This window comes from Notolabrus celidotus, chromosome 8 (assembly GCF_009762535.1).
Source record: "Notolabrus celidotus isolate fNotCel1 chromosome 8, fNotCel1.pri, whole genome shotgun sequence".
In the NCBI taxonomy this organism is placed as follows: Eukaryota; Metazoa; Chordata; class Actinopteri; order Labriformes; family Labridae; genus Notolabrus; species Notolabrus celidotus.
The window spans coordinates 19,326,638-19,347,898 of NC_048279.1; the positions used below are offsets into that span (position 1 = coordinate 19,326,638).

General features: G+C 40.1%; 2 protein-coding genes across 3 annotated transcripts; one reads left to right on the forward strand and one right to left on the reverse strand.

Annotated features, from left to right (window-relative positions):
- The first annotated feature begins 1,244 nt into the window (after positions 1-1,244).
- LOC117817987 lies at positions 1,245-12,603 on the forward strand. 2 transcript variants are annotated; one of them, XM_034690816.1, is made up of 7 exons: positions 1,249-1,601; positions 3,433-3,699; positions 4,873-5,166; positions 6,117-6,328; positions 6,429-6,527; positions 8,238-8,279; positions 10,967-12,603. In XM_034690816.1, exons 1-7 carry the CDS (start codon positions 1,562-1,564, stop codon positions 11,120-11,122), a joined length of 1,110 nt encoding a protein of 369 aa, XP_034546707.1. In that variant the 5' UTR covers positions 1,249-1,561; the 3' UTR covers positions 11,123-12,603. The 2 variants fall into 2 exon arrangements, with proteins under 2 accessions (XP_034546708.1, XP_034546707.1); XM_034690817.1 differs by lacking the exon at positions 8,238-8,279 and having other exon boundaries at positions 1,245-1,601.
- Positions 12,604-17,251: 4,648 nt separating this feature from the next.
- On the reverse strand, positions 17,252-21,006 carry LOC117817437 (transmembrane protein 109-like). Its single transcript, XM_034690151.1, has 3 exons — positions 19,996-21,006; positions 18,029-18,131; positions 17,252-17,747 (listed from the first exon to the last, which is right to left on the reverse strand). The coding sequence occupies exons 1-3, from the start codon at positions 20,206-20,208 to the stop codon at positions 17,398-17,400; spliced, it is 666 nt and encodes a 221-aa protein (XP_034546042.1). The 5' UTR covers positions 20,209-21,006; the 3' UTR covers positions 17,252-17,397.
- Between the last annotated feature and the right edge of the window lie 255 nt (positions 21,007-21,261).

Sequence of the window (21,261 nt, forward strand, 5' to 3'; positions counted from 1 at the left end):
TTATTTTTATTCTTATTCTTGTACAAAGAGAGCACAGCTTACCAAGTCAAATTCCTTGTGTGTTCAACCATACCTGGCCAATAAAGCTGATTCTGATTTGTCATGGGACTTGTCTTTCGATAGTTGCATTTTATATGATAAAAAATAAAAAATGACTGAAAGTATTGGTATCGGTTATCGAATAAATTGCCAAAAAAGTAATCGGTATCGTATCGAATCATAAAAGTGTGATATCGCCCAGCACAAAGGTGGACACTTTACATCACGTTTATGTGATTATCTGTCCTGGGCTGTCCTCTGGACTCCATAGAAGAGGTGGATGAGAGGAGGATGTTAGCCAAGCTGACATCCATCATGGACAATCCCTCTCACCCCCTGCATGAGACTGTGGGGTCCCTGAGCAGCTCCTTCAGCAGCAGACTGAGACTCCCACCCTGCAGGATGGAGTGCTACCGCAGGTCCTTCATCCCATCTGCAATCAGACTGTTTAACACCAGCATTACAATGTCCCATTAATCATCTGTTCTCATCTTTCATTCCACTACATGGAAGTTACTATGTGACTTGGCACATTCACAAATAACTACTGTATCCATCTGAATCGCATTGTTTTTCATACTGTGTATGTTTGTTTTTAAATAACCTGATGCAATTTTTATTGTGCAATAACTTACCTTATCTATTTATCAGATAGAAGTGTACATAGTGTGTATACATCTGTAATAGTTGCCATATTTTATTCTATTTTATTTTATTTTATTTCATTTCATTCTATTCTATTTTATTTTATTTTATTTTATTTTATTCCATTTGATTCTATTTTACTTTATTTTATTTTATTTTATTTTATAATATTTTACCCTTGTCATTGCTATTACTATTGTTATTATATGTTTAAATATGTTAGTACATTGTTGTATTCCCCTGTCCCATGTTGTAAGCTGCTGTAACAAAATAATTTCCCCCAATGGGGGACAAATAAAGTATATCTTATCTTATCTCTTATCTCTTAGGGCGTATGGCAGTGTTTTCCGACTGTCCCTGAACTCACCACGAGTAGACGTATCTGTCCGCAGACCAAACGCTGCAGTTTCAGGACCGCATTTCTGGGACCGCAATTCAAAGACTGTTTGCGATGGCAACCCCCAGTGCACCGGACCCCCAATGGCTGCTTTTTGTGGTCCAAAGTGTGTAAGTGTGCTATCTTTAGGGTCTGCAACCCCAACCCTTTACCTCACAGTAACAGCTGATACAACACGTGTGTCCCCGAGATACGGTTCCTGAATTGCGGGTCCTGAGACTGCAGCTTCCGGCTTTGCAGACAAAAAATATTTGGCCCTGTTGGGATGGTCCGAGTTACAGACCACGTCTTGACTAAACCTGGTCTAAAGTGTGCTCAAAACGGGGATTATTCTGCGACCTTGAGTTATTGTGCGTGTCGGACAGTGCGTGTATTCTCCTGGTGACAGGAATGACTTAAAGAACTACAAACGTATCGTATGGTGTGTTGATCTGGTCGACGACGTTTTACGAGGCTGTGTGTTTACAGCTACTGCAGAAGATGATAGTATTGTTGCTGCTGGGTGCCTCCCTTTCCTTAGGTGAGTGAAAATAACATTGTGCGCGTATAAATACTCGGTAAGTAAGTAACATTGTTCATACATTGTGGTAACGTTGACAGATTGCAGTAATAAGGCAACTATATAGCTGTAGTTAGGCCTTACGAGCTTCAGGGAGGATAACGTGTAATGGTTCCTAACCTTAATTAATCAGTGATTTCAAAGTGTTTATCTTGGCATCTGGCAGGGTAAGAAGACATATTATGATAAGAGCTCTACTCTTGGGGTAATTAAAAGTGTATTTTTTACACAATGTATCAAGCTGATCAAATGCAACAATTGTAAGAGTGGTGGAAAACAAATCTAAGGTATATTAAAAATAAAATAGATCAAGTTACTGTCTTACATTTATTAACTCTTGAAATCATTAGCTGTGTGTTTAATATCTTTGTTAGGTACGGAAGAGGATTAGGGCCACTGAAAAAAAAAAATTAAGGGCAAACTTTTTTTTTTAATTATTATGCTGAGAAAAAAGTCAGAATTCTGAGATTGAAGTCAGAATTCTGAGATTAAAGTCAGAATTCTGACTTTTTTCTCAGAATAATAATAATAAAAAAAAATTGACCTTAAATTATTTATTTTTTTCAGTGGCCCTAATCCTCTAGTAGTTAACTAACCACCTTAAACTTTGTTTATTGGCTTTTTCACAATTACAATAAAAAAACTAACATTTCGTGTACAAATGCACAAATAGAGATATAACACTGGACAGTCAACATCCCCCCTAAAATAAAAAACAAAGACAAAAACAAACACACATAGAGAGAGTTAAAATAAAAAATAAAATAAAATGTATATAAGTCAAATAAAGCAATTAAACAACAATAATAATAACCATACAATAATACATATACATACAAATATACACATTTCTACTTTTTTTTGGTTAATATTTTGTCAATGTCCCTTTCCCATATTGTCTAAAGTGGACCAAGAGACAAGTATGAGTGTGAAGGGAGATAAAGAGTGGACATAAACAAAAACAGAGCAAGATAGAAAGTATCAGTAAATAAACAATACAAAAGTTGTTTGTAACTAATGCTAAAATCCTATGGTAGAGTAAGAATTGAGCTACAGTACTAAAATCTCATAGCTGCCCAAGCAGATGTACAATGAAAGGTTGCCATATCCGCTTAAAGTTAAATTTGATTTTTTTTAAATGAACAAATATTGAAGCAGGGATCTAAGGGTAATAGTTTTTAGATATAAATAACAGATAACTACCCTAATTGGAAAAGTGGATAATAAACTAGCTTGCTTACATAAAAAACAAGTGGAATTGAGCATCTCTGTCAGTATAGTTTTCTAAAATAATGTTTATCTATATCATTTTATATTTATCACTTTCATATATTATTAAAATAATGCATGTGGGAAATGTTTAAGTGTACATTGACTTAGCTGATACGCCTGTGGCTAAAAGGTTAGGTGTCACAGTTTTATGAGTTGTACAGGACATTGGATGCTTGGATATATCGAAGGTCACCATCTTTATTCTTGTGATTAAAAAAAAATAGTTTGCAGTTAGAAAGAAGACCGTTTTTAAAACTTATAGTACACTTGGTTAAATTACTAATGAAACAGCTGATTGTGGTACTCATTTATGGCATGCAGTACTGTGAAGGTAAAGTTAGTACATATGATGTCGTGGTGGTTTAAGTACATCCATTTAAAAATGTTGTAGTTTGTTACTTCAAGCAAGGTTGCTCTGCTCAAATTTAAGGAATTCAAGTTGCACCAAGATCATGTTGTTAACATGTATTTACGAGGTTGTAGTAAGTGTTTCTTTTTCTTTTTCCCCTGTTCTCTGCAGGCCTCTCGTACGATGAGGTGAACTATGGGGAAACATACAGGATAAGAATACAAAGGAGGACTCACACCATTAAGCACATTAAACCTTACAGCTCATCTGTGACGATCCTGTGGAACCGGGATGACCCTCCAGCCACTGGGGACAGCAGGACTAAGTTGGAGGGTTCATACTTTTTGATTAATAGTGTAACCCAGAGAGACAGCGGCATCTACACACTGAGAGACAAAGATCAGAATCATATGTCTACCAAGACCTTGGAGGTCATATGTGAGGCTACTTCTTAATTTTAAAGTTATTTTTTCATGTTGTTTCCTGCTATTTCCTATGTCAAGACAGTCTTGCTCTTTTATGAGCTGAAAGTAACATTTCACTAGAGTATCACCTGATTATGTCTCGTCCATCTAGCTTTCCTGGTTAAATGGCCCTTGAGGGTCAAGACTGGGATAGTTAAAACTTCTAACCTAAAAATGTGCAGGTCCAAATGGAGTCTATGAATCCTTTCTGCCCACTAACACTCAAAATATTACAAATCAAATGTTACATAAGAGATTTACTTTATAATATCAAATATAGCTCTGATCAAATTGCTATAGTAGGCTTTCACTCTACAGTCTCACATGTAATTAAAAATGACAGTAAATCACTTTTTTTCTGAAAGATTCACTTTAATCATTACACATATCTTGTTTATTGTAATCAAAGTATTCCTTCTCAGTGTACAGAAGCTGCAGCCAGCGTAGATTCACCCTGTTACAGTAAGAGGGGCTTTAGGTTTATACTTGACGCTTGTATTTATTAATACTCATTTTCAGATTGTGGAAGTTTAGGAACAGGAGGCAGATTCCAAGTTTTCTCAGCCAGTCTGCATAAGGTTTTAGTGCATGTGGCCAAAATAAGAAAATTGTTATTATTCTCACATTTTAGAACATGGAAGGATCTCACAGTCAATGAAATCTGTTATTATTGTTGTGAATTGATAGATACAACTCATCATTTTGATATTCTTTTACTTTCTTTTTATCAGAGATTTAAATTAATTGATTCATTCCTATATTGTAGTCAGTAAATATAAACACATACTGGTTAGCGTAGCTTTGCACAAAGACTGGAAACTTCTGGCCTGTACAAGTAAAAGAAAATTCACCCTCATAAAGGAGCTTTATCTTGTTTTTTGACTCCTGACTAAACCTCAAACTTGGAACTAGGCGGTGTTGTAACTTCACACCCATATTCATCAAGCCAGATAAGCTATTTTCAAATGTTTCAATCTTCTCATCCTGCTCTCTGCATCAAACAAGAAAGCATATTCCTCAAATCATGATGAGAGCTGTCATGCTTTGTAAAAGACAACATTTGGAACAAAACAACTTGGGATAAGATGGTGGGAGTTTTGGTTGAAAGATCTTTTTAAAATCCTCTGTCTTGTGTTTTTTCTTCCAGCACTCTCAAGATTTGAAACTCTCAAATCTGGTGACCTCCTCACCTTCGGATTCGATCTCAAAAAAGAGTTCTGCAACATTTACTTCTATCCAAACGATGAATATGAGATTCCAATAGCTCTTCAGGGGAGCATGACGTATGAAGATGAGCACGATTGTTCAGGGTTTGACATTAACATGGGGCAATATTATTGTTCGATTACAATTGAACACGTTAATGCAGGCTGCAACGGCCGCTTTGAGATCAGGGATCAGCACGACAACAAGGCCTCTGTGCTGACACTGGAAGTTGAATGTAAGGAACCTTTACGTTTCAAAATATGTGTTTGATGACTCAGATTGAATCATTATTGTGTTTATTAATAGCTTATGCTTTCATTATCAATCCAAAGATTCAGAAATTTCTTTCAGCTGCATTAAGACCGCTAAGTGACAGAAAAACAACATTGCCTATGTTTTTACAGGTGTTCATCATTGACTGTATATAGAATGCATGTCACTTCATTGCCTCAGAACAGATTCTTGTGTTGATGTGAAGCAGACATCTATGGCTACAGAAAGTTCAGTGACCTTTGTGTTAGTTTTTGTAACCTTTTCTGTCGTCATTCCTCGGTTACTCTGCTAATCCAGTAAAGAATGCTGCAGGAGCCTACATTGGTCAACAGAGCTGTCAATCATGACGTCACATCCCCTTTTTAAATTGAATGATTCATTCCAACTAAACAAAAATAAACATACAACAGCATATTGAGGACTAATTATAATGATGGAAACCATATTTGAGAAAAAAACATTTGGTGTGTACTTAAATTTTATAGCTTGCCCAACGTTCTATCTGTTAACGTGGGGTAGGCAGGGTTTTTTACCTATACTGCAGCCAGTCAGCAGGGGGAGCTCTAAATATTTTGACCTCACAATGAGTGAAAACTTATGCAGTCTGTGGTATTTGTTTGTTCTTATCTTTTAAAAAGTGCACCTATTTTGCAAGTTGTGTAAACTGTAAGCAGGTCTGGAACTTTTGATATCTCCAGTATTCATTGATCAATTTTTAGCCGTCTTAAAGTTGAGAAAATGTGTCATCACAGGAGTTTTTAGGGTTGCATCTTTATTTCTAATATCTGAATTAGATTTCCTGAGATACAAAAAGAGAAATGCAGGATAACCTCAGATCTGAGATGCAGAAAGCAAAGCAGCAGATGTTTCATATCTTATTAACACATTCACTCATCTTCTGAATTGTTTCAGCATCCGTTGTTTTAGATACACCCACATACATTTCTATTGGTGGTACTGCTTTCCTTGTTGTGGCCTTCTGCTGTTGCTGCGTGAAGTGCTGCAAGAGGTGCCACGGTAAGAAGGGCTCCTCTAAGAAGAACAGATCTGAGAGTCCTGATGCTGATAGTCCTGATGCTGATAGTCCTGATTCTGATGCTGATTCTGCTACCAATTTCCCCACGGTGAACACATTCTGCCTTAAAGATCATTGACACTTCTTATTTAATACGATAATGTAAACTAAAGACCTCTTGTTGTGCTTCTGTTTCATTTAAACTGCAGTATAACAGAGAGCCTGTAGGACCAAGGAGAGACCAGATCAGTCAGCCCTCTGAGCCATTATACCCCGCTCCGCCTTCTTATAGTCCGTGTCGCCCGCTGGTAAGCAATTGTTTTGTATTTTGAAGAAGTAACCTCTACCTGTACTGTAGACTTGCTGTCAGGTCTTTTTTTGTGTGTGAATCATTATTAATATCACTGCTTTAATTTTAATGATAAAACTTAACAAGTTTATAGGCTTCGAATTGAACATATGATGACCTTTGTCTCCTAAAAAAAAAATGTTCATGTGGCCCAAAACCAAGCTACAACTTTCAGTGTTGAAAAGTCAAACCAAGCGTAAGGGATACATCTTTTAAAGCTGGGGTTGGTAGTCTCGGAAAACTAGCATGAATTTGAATGTAGCATTTCCTCAGGACTCCATCTAACCCCTCTTCCCCTCCCCTCGGAGCTCCTCCAAAACGACGCCCCCGCTCACATGCACGAGCGCCGCTGATTCATGACCATATGATGGTGACTGATTCAAAACCAGTCCTCATAGTGAAAGTTAAAAACACAAACAAGCATGGCTATTGTTAGTACTCACAACTGTAATGCTAGCATTATCCAGTTGTACTAGTGACACGATATCAGGAGAAAAGTTATAATACATATAATAATGTAACAGCTCTACTGTTTGTTAAACATGTTCAGTGTAGATGTTCTTAATTCCTACAGTGTTGACAGTCAGTGAAGGCATCAGGAGAGGTGTAGACTCAGAGTGTGTGAGCTGGAGAGAAGAGAGGAGAAGTTCTTCATTCATTCAAACATTGATTGTTGCTTTGTTGGTTGGCGTGATCACGGCCGACAGTGACTGGTTATTAAAGATCCACGTGTTCACGAATCGGCTCATCATCCTTACAGCGTCCGTACGGACACTACAGTACATCTACATTTTCTGTAGGACTTACTAAATGTCATTAATTCTTTTGCTTGTCAGAGCCCCTGTGGTGAGAGCTTTTTAGACTCTGATCCGGACTACAGTCCTGAGCAAAGCACCTCATCGGGTCAGAGGGGACAGGCCCCGAGGTTGAGCGGGAGAGGCAGTCAGTAGAGTCAGGGGAAGCAGAGGCAGGGGACGGGGAGTGAACGCCGGGGAAATGTAGGCGCAGGAGGCGGCCAGAACGGCAGGACAGGATTTGGTTGGTTTAAAATTTTGGGACCCAAAAACGGTGATTGGTTGGTGTTTTCCCAGGTTTACTCCGGCTGTAGATAGCAGCTCTTTTTCGCTCATTTTTAAGAACACATTATGTATTGATTGCCGTCGGGACATAAAGATCATTTTAACCAGTATAACAAAAAGTGTATCTAAATCTGACTACCAACCCCAGCTTTAATAACTCATCCATTAAGGGCTAAGCATTATGCAGAGTTCCCCATTTGGGGAGGTGGCTGGGTTGACTGACAGGCGGGTGCATCTTGAAATGCCAATAGGTGATGTAAGACTACACCCATAATTGATACAGTCTATGCCTGAAACTTTACTATATCTCGTATCAGAGAAATCAGTCAACAGTCCTCTAGGTTAGCATATTACTGCATCTGAAAGTGTGTCAATATATATTACTTCTTCTGCTATCTTAACTGAAGACAAAGACAAGTGAATTTCTACCGCAGGAACGGCAATGTTTAAATTAAAGTCAAACTATTTCTGTGCATTAATTGTACAATTTGATGCATACAAGTGGTTTCCAATAACAAGAAGGGCCATGTTACAGTTATGGTGGTTTCATTCTTCTCCATTGACAAGTTTCATGTCCTTTGACTTTGCAGATACACAATCCTCCAACAAGCGCGCCACCAGCTTACTCCGAGGTATGACCTGATTAGTCTGAGCATGCACACAAACCCCCTGTGGACTTTAATGTTCTTATTCTCACGATCTAACTGACATTTTGAGTGCTTCAAAAAAGTGCTTAGGCTCAAAAAGTAACTTTTTCCCCCCTCAAAAGGTTGAAACCTCTTTTTTAGCCGTCAAACTTCCCCGCCTTAACATGCAGTGTCATATGAGTATACATAAATGTATGCATCAAGCATGTGCTATCTTTTCCTGTTGTGTCTACAGGGACAAGTTACCTTTAACACTAGATTTTGTTGTGATGTAGCACCTCGTCAGTGCCACTCCATTTGTTTTTTAGTCCAAAATTAGAAGCACTTTTAACAATCTATAAGTTGGAGCTGGCCTTCCAGATATATACCAGTATCTATAGACTTCCAAAGTTATCTCACCTAGCAGCACACAATGTAAGATATCATTTAAAAGTGTATAAAACACAGAGACACCTGGGGATAAGAGAATCCTATAATACAGTCTGTTAATTAACAGTTGTTGAGTGTTTCATATTAAAAGAATTCTCTTTGAAAAGTATAGTTTATTCCCACTAAGCTATTGTAGCCGTCCACTTGCCATTTACCTCTCACGTCAAATTTTGGCTCCTGCCTATCTGAACTCCCTTATTCATGTTAACACTCCCTCCTTCCCACTATGCTCTGCCAAAGACAGACACCTGTTACTCCCATCACAACAGGCCCCTAAATTGCCAGCTAGACTCGTCTCCTCTGTAGTTCACCGGTGGCTGAATGAGTTACCCACCTCCATTCAATCTGCAGATTCCCTTTCAACCATCAAGAGAAAGTTAGGCTATATTCACACTGCAGGCAAAAGTGGCCCAAATCTGATTTTTTTTGGGGTCAAGTGAACAGGTCAGATTTTTTAGAGGCAGTGTGAACACTCAAATCTGGACCAAATCTGATTTTTCAAATCCGATTTAGACCACTTCAATATGTGGTCCTGAATCAGATACAGATCAGATTTTTTTTAATGTGAGCTCAGTGTGAACGGCCAAGGCGGATTTGATGTGCATTTGATACTTTCACGCCACTTTATAGCGAGACACATCACAATTCTGCGCGGCGGCAGTGGCGGTTCTGGGGAGGGGCCAACAGGGGCCAGTGCCCCTGTAAAACTAAACCTGGACCCCCCTGTGGCCCCCCCTCCACACCAAAATAATATTATACAATAAAAAAGCTTCAGTATCACGCCGATGTTACAGACGGAACACATGCATGTGGCACTTGGTTCCAGTTCCTTAGAGCGCTAAGGGACTCATGTTGAGTGTAAACAGCCAAACAGCTGCTGTCAGTCTGCATTTTGATCTAGTACACAGTAGTATACATGTCTAGTACAGAGGGATGCACTGATGTTTTGCCAGTTTGTTCTCAGCCAGTCCTCGCCCTTCTCAGTCTCTTTTGTCAGGGTTGAATGTGTCCCTCTGACAGCACCCTTGGTCCCAGCCTGGCCCCCAGTAAAATTGGTCTTGAAACACCACTGTGCGGCAGTAGCCTTGCAAAAATGGAGGATAGTCAATGGAGGGACCGCGAGGTCTTGCATCTTATAAATATATGGGGTGACACTTCCATACAAGCAAAGCTTGAGGGTTCATACCGCACCTGGTCATTCATTCTCCAGCTCCCTCTGCACAAAAACTTTGTAACAAAGGCGAAAATACTAACTTCCTCCATGTTTATGTTTGTGAAACAGCTGCATGTGACGTCATTGTTACTGTTCTTTTGCGCATGCGGGGCAGTTCGGAGCCGCAAACAGTTCACACTGGAATCAGATACAGGTCATATTATAGATGGTAATGTGAACAGGCTAACTAAAAATCGGAATTGAGCATTAAGCCTTGCAGTGTGGACGTAGCCTTATAGATCCAGCTCTTTCCTGAACACCTTTGTATTTAATGTGATTGATGGTATTGATGATATTGAGGATAGTGATTAAAAAAAAAAATAATAACTATCTGCCTGAAAAAAAAAAATGCATTAGCTCTGTGGCACTTACTGATGGTGCTCCTGTCTAGATCCTTCCATGTGTGCTCTACACTCTCTGAGGTACATTACTTTGGACAAAAGCATCACCAAAATGAAATCAGAACTTTGTGCTACTACAATCCACCATTTGGATTGTGTCGACCCTTTAATCCAGGCAATTGCAATCCTTCTGGAAACAAAGATCGTTCTGAGCAGAGTTGTGTTCAGGAACTTAACCATTAGCTTTAGAGACCAGTCGGTTTAATGCCACTCCAGGGAAGACAGACATTGTCTGTCATCTGAGTTAGGTGACATTGAGAATGAGATTAATTTTTCTGTTTTACTGTCCCATCTATGATGGCCTCAGGGATGCACTTTCTAGTAAAATGCTTTCCCTTTAATGTAGATTTTCTCTGGTTGGATGATCATGAAATATGTGGTTGTGCTTTAGAAGAGGAACCTTTTTGTTGCAGATTTGATCTGCAAAGCCTGGGAGGAAAGCCAAAGTGCAGTGTTTAAGACCAGTTTGTAAAAGGAACACGCAACATTGTAATGAGTTGTAGGACTAGTACAACTGTACCCATGGTGTCTTGTAAACCTATGAGAATTGGGGATGAAAGTAGGCAAGGCATGTAGATAAAATACCATCAATGAATCAATCATAGTAAAATCTCTGTCTCCTTCTCCAGGTCACTGCTTCAGCAGCACAGGTGGATGCTCCAACTCCCCCTGTCCCCTCTGAAGACCCTGGACCACGGTTTGAGCTCTCCATCGGATCTGCCCCGCTCAGTTCAGAGTCACCTTTCTCTTATGTTTATACTTCAGACAAACTCAACTTCCGCTGAAAGCCTTGATTTCAAGAGGCACTCAAATTTGTTTGTCATTTTCGACCTGAAAGTTAATGAATAGTTTTCAACATTTTGAGTGAACAGAAAATGTTAATGTTTAATTAATTAGACAAAAATAATGTAAAAGTTTAATATCAAGCCTGAGAAGTGATAATAACAAATTAAATTACTTCTGTAGAGAGCCAAGTTACCTGTTTCTAGTGTTAAGGCTAACCAACTGCTGACTTTCCCTGTTCATCTACTGTATAGACAGGAGAGGGATTTCAAACAACTTCTAATGTGTCAGAAAGGGCTCTCCCAAATTCAACACTATGTTCCTGACATTTTCTCGATTTTAACTGGAAACTGAAACAGAAAGAGACATTTACTCCTCAAGCACTGACAAATCTGGTTCTCCATATTTTTCATAATCTATGTTGGTCCATTGTGCCAAATATTATAACAGCGTTCAAAGCAGATTCATTGTTTGTAATGTCGATTTATCTCTTAAGGTATCAGCTGTTAAGCCACAAGTGTCATGAGCTGATCTTGAGACTCTGCTTTAAGATCATGAGCCAAAGCCATGGTTGAGAGGACGAGTATTGATAAAATGTAAGCACTCTAAATTCAGAGGTGAGAGATGTCTCAAAAATTGTACTACCTCATGCGACTAGGTAAAACCTCTAAATGTAGTAATCTCCTCAGTTGTTTATTGTACTGAATGGATTACTTTAAGGGTTTTGTGTCATTTATTGCTGACTGTGATTTCTTTCAGGGATGATATAAATATAAAGTTGCCTTGACTTTGCAAAACTCACTGTTTTAACTAGCAGACAAGTCAATTGAGATTAATTTGGTGCAGTCTTTTCTATAATGTGGTCTGCTTGCATAACACTTAGTAGTAATGTGTATTTCAGTAAGAATAGACTTCAGATAAGGTATATATTCTTTCCTAACATTTATATATCACTAAAGAATTGAAACCTTTTCAGTTTCTCAGGAGTCACTCGTGTATGTATGTTTTTTCAACTATATTACAGTGATTGTGAATTATAAAACACCACTAGTTCCAGTTTCATATCAACAATGTGCCTCAAGTGCATTATGTAACACCGATGTGTCACAAAAACACCAAATGAAAGCCATAAACTTCCTCTAAACTTCCAAGAGCTGCAATTTCCTTCTTTCAGCGTGTCTCTTTTTTTTATCACGTGCACCAAACAGAGCTGCATTTGAAGGTTTTCATATTTCAAATATGTAGTTTTCAGTGTTTTTATTGTATTTCTGTCCTTTGAATGTTTTGAATTGCATGTTGTTTATGACTGTTGTATACATAACACAGGAACAGTTTTTTCTCAGTACTGACTGGACCCTTTCATACAAACATGGATATAATAAAAACCCTTTAAAAAGATGTTCTAGATAACTGAGCACTTTATATATACATCGTTGTATATCCAGACTGTGTCAAGTGCATTAAAACTAATAATCCACTACTACATCATTTGTCTTTCTACTTCTTTCTCAAATGTATCAATGTCTGAGTAAGAAAACATAACGTGCTTGTAAATCTGTGACATTGTTACAGGCTCCGCCCAGCCGACATGTTGCCACACAGCCAAAAGCTCATCCGAGCACAGCGATTCTTCTTTCACACCATACCAACTAGTTCACTGAAGACAGTCAGCTCAACAGACATTAAAACAAGAAATAAACTGCAGTCATAAATCTGATTGCTGTACTGGATATTTGTTCACACATTTGCTAACAATAGAGATCCTGAAAAACTCAAGTCCTCATTCTTGTGCTGTAGGTTGCACATGCATTGGACAAAAGCCTGTGAAACATTAAATGCTAAATGCATTTAAAAAGGCTTTGAACATGGAAACTAAATCTGAACTGAAAACTAAAACAATATTTTGAAAAAAGTGATAAAGAATCAGTTATCTTATTACATAAAAACATTAAAGCTGGGGTTGGTAATCAGATTTAGATACACTTTTTGTTATACTGGTTAAAATGATCTTTATGTCCTGATGGAATTCAATATATAATGTGTTCTTAAAAAAGAGTGAAAAAATACACTATCTACAGCCAGAGTAAACCTGGGAAAACACCAACCAATCAGCCTTTTTTGGGTCCCAAAATGTAAACCATTCAAATCCCGTCCTGCCGTTCTGCCCGCCTCCTGCGCGTACATTTCCCCGTCTCCTGCCGCTGCTTCCCCTGACTCTACTGACTGCCCCTCTCGCTCGACCTCGGGCCTGTCCCCTCTGACCCGATGAGGTGCTTTGCTCAGGACTGTAGTCCGGATCAGAGTCTAAAAAACTCTCCCCACGGGGGCTCTGACAAGCAGAAGAATTAATGACATTCAATAAGTCCTACAGAAAATGTATATGTCTCGTAGCGTCTGTCCGGACGCTGTAGGGATGACGAGCCGATTCGTGAACACGTTGATCTTTAATAACCGGTCACTGTCGGCCGTGATCACGACAACCAACAAAGCAACAATCAATGTTTGAATGAATGAAGAACTTCTCTTGTCTCTCCTCTCTCCTGTGCACACACTACACCTCTCCTGATGCCTTCACTGACTGTCAACACTGTAGGAACTAAGAGGATCTACACTGAACACGTTCAACAAACAGTAGAGCTGTTACAGTATTATATGTGTTATAACTTTTCTCCTGATATCGTCTCAACGGTACAACTGGATAATGATAGAATGACAGTTGTCAGTACTAACAGCAGCCATGTTTGTTTGTGTTTTTAACTTTCACTATGATAATGTTATTGTGAGGACCGGTTTTGAGTCAGTCACCATCATATGGTCGCAAGTCAGCGGCGCTCGTGCATGTGAGCGGGGGGGGGGGGGGGGGGGGGGGGGGGGGCGTCGTTTTGGAGGAGCTCTGAGGGAGGAGGGGTTAGACGGAGTCCTGAGGAAATGCTACATTCAAATTCATGCTAGTTTTCCGAGACTGCCAACCCCAGCTTTAAATTTAAGTAATCTGAAGTTAATTTAATCTAATTACTGAGTTGATTAATTACATATTTGGTAATCCTCTCCACCAGGTTCAAATCAAAGTAGATATGGGGTTTACGGTTAGGTGTTGTTATAAAATCTCCTAATAATCTGAGCAGCTGTACAAAACATAATACAGCGCGAAAGCAGTAACAGATCCCTGCAGCTGAAAGCTTTCACTTGATTAATTTAGAGCTGTAGTTTTGTGAACCCTAATCTAAATTGAGTCTGAGGAATAGCAACATTTTACACCTTTATCTATTTTATTTTTTATAGAGGAGAGGATAGTGGGTAGTGTGAGAAACTGGGGGACTGACATGCGGAGGGGAGGCCGCATTCGAACCCAGCCCACCCGCTACATGGGCGCGCAATTTAACCATTAGGCCAAGTCACCACCCCAATAGCAACATTTTAATGCAAAGTGTAATGAGTGTACAATTATGAGTGTGTTTTACTCTTTCTTTTGGAAGGTTAGATGAAGACAAAGACAAACAGCATTTATCATTGACATTGTAATCTGGATTTGGCCCGTACAAACTCAAACAGGTAAATCCACAATGACTGATTTATGAGTTTGTGTATGTTCATGCCTCACATAGTTAATCCTATTTCAGGTTTTTGTGAGCAAATAGTTTTTAATTCACAAGTTAAATAGAACTTGCTAAGTGCTAAGGGAAAACTAAGTTTCCTGGCCACATGATGAGCATATGTCTAAAATTTACTCTTTTTTTTTTTTTTAAGTTACATTTTTGGGATTTTTGCCTGTATGTGATAGGACAGCTGAAGAGAGACAGGAAGTGTGGGGAGTAGAGAGCGGGGGAAGACATGCAGGAAATGGTCGACCGGCTGGGAATCAAACCTGCGACCCCTGCGACGAGGACTGTAGCATCTGTATGTGGGGCGCTTAGACCGTCAGGCCACTAGCGCCCCTATGTACTCTCTTTTTTACTGAGGTTTTTTTCTCTTGACTTCTGAGGGAAACAACTGGTGCTTTATCTGCAAAATGACTCACTATGTATGCCAACTACTTTTTAAGGATTCTTCGTTTAAACCAGCTGTGAACCAGTGAGAGGGAAAAAAAACTATAACAGTGTAGGCTTGAAAAACAAAACAATGATGTATAAATCTCTGCATTGCTGAGCGCAACTGCAGTCAAGCGACAATTCTTTGACAAATGTGTAGGCATAACATAAAACCCTAATCAAACAAAAATTAAAGCCCAGAGTAAAACTAACATCTCCCTCTGTTATTTTGATGATGCAGGGAGATGTTGACATAGTTTGTTTCATATTTGGCTCAGTTGGCGCTCCATAGCAGCAGAGAGTAGGAGGGCAGAGAGATTTGCTGCTGCAGGCTGAGCGAGCAGGAATAATTCTGGCTCTCAGGTCAGGTTGTTCCACTCGGCTGGAGTGGCAGTGGGGGCGAGGATCATTAGTGTCAACCCAGAGAATGAAAAAAGCTTCCAGCTGACTGAGCAACAGGGAAAGGGAAGAGGCACAGAGGACTGAAGAGACACAGGCCACCAGTCCGGTCAGCCTGGACTAAGATACTGGATTTGTGTAGTGAATTGACAGAGATACATGAGAGAGATTGAATGCTTTCATGTGGATTAATTTTATGATAGAGCCTAATTTCATCTAAGATGCCTTCAGCCATAAACATGTTTTCTATACTGAAACAAAGTATAGTAAGCCTTGCATACACTGGCATAGCATAGCATTCAGTGAAATGCCATGCTGCCTAAAAGCTCAATTTGGTGCAAACTAAGATAACAAATGTTAGCCTACATGTGCTTAAAAGTGCAACGCAAGGAATTATTTTAGGGGTCCTGTTTTTCCTCAGGCACCACCAGCAGGTCAAAGTTTTTTAATATAACCAAAGATTTGTTTATGTCTCAAACAGTCCAAAACTAGTGACATTTCCATCTACCTCAGTTACACTAAACTAAACTACAATGGTTGATAAACAGCAGACAGAAACCATAGTGTGGAGAAAAGGAAGCCAGTGCAGAAGGGCAAAAAACTGCAGATTCTAGAGTGTTCACTTGAGGCTGATTCAGAAAGACAACGAATATCAACTAATAGCATGATAAAACGCTAATTTTCACAGTAAAATTAAACGTGTTACAGCCTGTTAGAAAAATGCGTTGGATAATTAATGTCTTTATTAATACAAACAGCTTCAGATGATTTTATGCATGTATATCCATAGACTGTATAAAATATGGACGTAGTATCCGTGACGTCACCCATCTGTTCCTGAGCGCTGTTTTGAAGCCTATCGTCGGTGGCAGCCATATTGGTAATGCGTAACTCAACAAGGCACCAGACGTAAAGAGGCAGAGTTTGAGCCTCCTAGCCAATAGCTATGTGTTCCTGACCGGGAGTCAAGTCAGTCATGTGATCTGGGTAAAAACTTGTGATCTTATATCTTCTGAACCGTCGCGTTAGAAAAAAATTCCCCCCCCCGTACAGTGTGTGCCGATAGAGGCTGTAAACATGTTTATTAATGCTGCAAGTATCGTCCTTTTTTGAATGGGTGTCTATGTGGTTTCCGGTGTTTCTGCAGCCAGCCTCAAGCGGATTCTCAATGATTTGCAGTTTATAAAACTTCCACATGGGCTTCATAGTTTGAGACCGGAGGTTGCCACTTGATGTATACCCATCCATCCTAAAGAAATTGCTGCTAAGAGTTTTTCATAGATTTATTAAATTATAGGCGTGATGACAGGCGCAATGGAAGTGTAAGCCAGGGTGCTTAAAGCCCACCTCAGCTCCATCTCTTATCTGTTCTCTCTTATCCAGGTTGAGTAAAAGTAAAGTTGAATTTTACCCGGGTCATGTCACTTAGTGTACATCCATGTGTCATGAAGTTTTTCACAGTGCCTCATGCCTGAAAACTTTTTGAGAGGTTCTGATGGAATTATGTTAACTTTCGTTTTTTAGTGCGTTTGTGTAAAAGATCATGCTAGACACTTTAGGATCTGACCTCTGAACACTAGTCCTGCTATTGCAGCCTTCAAATACCTTTGTGATTTATTACAGTTATCAGTTCAAATATTTCAAGTGTTATTTGGCATATATTATAATTATTTGGCAATTTCTAAAAGCAATAAAAAAAGAGAATTTCTGAATAAAAATCCCTCAGATTACTTTATTTCCCAAAACAGTTTGACACACATACAGAAACAATCAGTGTTTCTATTTTCTTATCCAACACTGCCATCACCTTTGTCCATTTTAAAGCCTGTTCCCTCCACCCTCTCTGGTCACTACTCCCCTTTCCTTTTCTCCACCGCCTTCACTCGGCCCTCCAGGGAGTTCAGGCGGTCTTCAACTGTAGAAGTCTTTTCAGAGGCTGAAGTGAGCAGAGACAACACAACGCATACAAGAACCAGGCCGCCCACTCGCACCGCCGTGATCTCTGCTGTGGCGGTCTTGTCAGTCACAATCAGTCCAAAAAGCCAGAGCGCCAAAACGGTTCTCACTACCCAGAACACCCGCTTTGCCACGCAGAGGAACAGACGCAGAATGATGGTCAGCACCCAGTAGCCAATGAGGGCCAACAGACCCCACTGGGCGATGGCTGCTACACCCTCCGGAGTGAAGCGGGGCACTGCAGCTGTGGGAGAGAGAGGAAGTCAAAGCTAAGCTTCTTTTTATAAAGGACTGAAGCTTGATAATACCTCCTTGTTACACAGAGAGCTTAAGTAGCAACTACTGACACTGAAAAAGGAGTGGCAGACAAATTCCCTGAGGGAGTGGCAAGTCTGCATATTTTCACTGGTGCTTCAGACTTATATTGCAAAAGATCCTCTCTTATTTTCAGGATCCTGCACATACAGGGAGTATAATAGTAGAGCATGCATTGAAGTCTGAATACAGACATATCCTGATACCTACCATCGAACCCTGTGACCCTGAGGATTTCTGTGACGTATACGGCAATAACGTTCAGGCCACTGGCAGCTCCTTCAGCCAGGAATCGGATCACCATCTCGAAAAACTGCAGTGAAGGTCGAGAGGCTTGTTACTTTAGAGAATACAAATGAGCAGCATTCTGATCACATTAACAACCATGCAGAGAGGAATTTTATCTCACACAAGTATGCTGGCACAGTCAAATACATTGCATAAAATAAGTCATTTCTTTAAGAGCAGCAAGACTGATATTTTAAGAAAAAGAAGATTACTGTAAACACAACTCTTCTTCAAGACAGAAGAAGTGCTGCATTGTTGACTTGAACAAACAGCTGTGCATGCGAGTGACAGCTGGACGGTGCCCCCTCTCTATTCCTGTACAGTCACTACTCACCACCCCCCACCTCCCTAAATCACACACAAAAAACACACACACATACACACTGTAGCCTTGTCAAACAAGGTCAAGGATATCCCAGTAAGTTGGACAAGTTTCTTATCTGCACCTGTTGCACTAAACGCTGGAACGTACATGGGGACAGAGTAGTATGTCCGAGCACGAGTCAGGCATCTGTCACTCTGTAGCAGTGATGACACACTAAATCATTTCAGGATTTGAGGCTTTATTTAACAACTGATGCAACAAGTTCATGATTTTATTTGGACTGATTTCCTTTAGAATCAAAGGCAGGAAGATGTAGCCAAAGACTTTTAAGGTGTAAAGTAGCAAAAGAAAAAGTAATGACTTTCCCACAATTGTTTTCAGCTTTATATTTTCTGAAAATGCAACATTTTGTGAATGTCTTTGTGTGGACAGCATGTCAAACTATGCTTACCCATACTTGCTGATGCAATTTAACTCTAACTTGATGATGCTGAAATAGTGCAGAGTATTATCTAAAAAACTTTCCCAGGTGCTGGATCAAAAAAAAAGCTTAAGGCAAAAGTCGTTAACTCTCTGAAAACCACACTGACCGCTTCAAGGAGTTAAACAGAGCAACTAAAAGCCTGACAGGCAGAGTAAAGAAAAGTTGTTCTGTAGAGTTAGACAATGTTTCAATGTTACAAGGCTGTTTTTTCAGAACTTTTTGCCTCAAGCGCAACATTAAAGTCACTAAATGACTATTTTGTCCTTCAACTTCTCCCCAGAAAGATATAGTGAGAAACTAGAAAGATGCATCATACTAGATATGAATCTGGAATGAGAGTTGTGTTTCAGTTTAGAAGTCATAAAATAGGTTTTACTTTCATAAATCATGCACACACCCTATACTTTGCATTCACAGCTACCAAGTGAGTCAAGTTGAACAACTTCAGTCAACTTGTCATCACTAAACAAACTCTTATCACTTCAAGCTCAGAAGCTGCATGATACTAGGGCTTCTCATGCAATCACCACAGTATGAAAAACTCATAGGGCCACAGCTGCACCACAGACATGCTGCTGCTCTCAGCACTAAACTATAGGGTGACACGAGCTAAAACGAAGCCACATGAGAGGACTCAGGGCAGGCTACATGGAGACACCCAGAAGGTTTTTTTTTTCCTTACCATAGCCACTGTATAGACGTTCTCCTGACCCAGAAATGACTCAAGATACAACACTGCACTCTGGGGAAAAGTGAGCCACAGCAGGGTGGAAGCAGGGAGACAGAAAAGTGTGTGTATGGTTGAAGGGAGTGATGCATGGATATAAGAAGACATGAAATGAGGGCAGAGTAAATGAGGGGATCAGGGGAGAGATTAACAAGTTGAGGGGCACGAGGAGAGGAATGTGTGTGAGGGGTGAAGAAATGGCGAGAGATGAAAGGGTTAGAAGTTTAAGATTAGTGAGGTTCCGTTATTAATAGAGAAACAGTGACGTTAGACCAAAAGGCCAGTATAACAGGAAAAACGGAGAGGAAGCCACTTCCTGTTGCAAAGAAACAACCATGAATCCCTTTTCGTACCTCAGTCACTGAACGGATCACCCCGCTTCCAAGCACCGACTCCGCATACCGCTGCACCTCCTGGCAGGACCCGGTGATCAGGGTCCGGAGGGTGACCGGCGAGGTCGACTTGGTCTGCTCAGCTTCAGCTGCAGCCAATCCAACCACTAACACAAGGACCAACAGAAACCCAGCCATGGCATATCCACCGCGCCCAGACGCACAGAGAGTCATTGTTGGTGATTTAGGAACAAAAAGGAACAAATATATACGTGTGCTTCAAAATGATATGTGCACCGGCAGTCCGATGCTGGTGGAGTAGTGAATGACTACAGAGGAAATTAAAGACTTAAAAATGGCTTCTGTGGAGAGCAGTCAGAGCGCATTCAATTCAACAGGGTACTACCACAATATGCAGACAAATTGGAAGATCAACTCCAGCTGCTTCAATAACTAACACAAGAGTTAATTTGCTAATTACGCAAATTGAGTTGTCAAAAGAAACCCAATAACTCCAAATGGTTTGAGAATTTAATTATAAACTTTGGCAGCTAGGACCGTTCCGCTCCGTCAAGGACCCCCTAGCATTAACAGTGTCTATATTTGGTAAGAAACTGTTTAAGGCTTTGATCCAGAAGCGGTCGTGATCTTTGTCAGTGAAGACGCAGCAGAAAGTAGTTCGTGCGCAAAAATAGGGCGCACGAGGGTTTGCAAAAAATGTTTTCTTTACGCGAAAAAAAAAAAATAAAACGGTAAAAAAAAAAACACGCGGTGACGCTGAACCGAGCACGAGTCCTCCCAAAGCCTCTTATTCAGCTCTGAGCTCCACACTGAGCAACTCTGCTGCTTCTTTGTCTTCGAGCTTCTATCAAATGCTCTGCTGCTGCTGCTGAGATGGATTATGTTTCACAACGTTTCAAAAAAATAAAACCCCCTGTCGCTGCTCCCGCATGACGCTCCCTTCCTCCAAGCGTTCCTACCGACAGTTTCCAGTGTGCAAACACGTCTACATCTTCAGGGAGGGGGAGGAGGAGGAGGAGGAGGACGCTCTGCACACGGATAAAAAAGAGATTTGCACACTGGGACATGTGGTTTAATGCTCCTGGTCAAATGTTAAGATTCTTTTTTAATACGTTGGCAAATATTTAAGATTAAAAAGTGACATAGGGTGGCATGGCCGTGGGAAGTAGGGGTGCTGAGGGTGCTGCAGCACCCATTGTTGGAAAAGGCATCACATATTTTTTTTTCTGGATGCATGAATAAGTTGAAACAAATACATTAATTAAC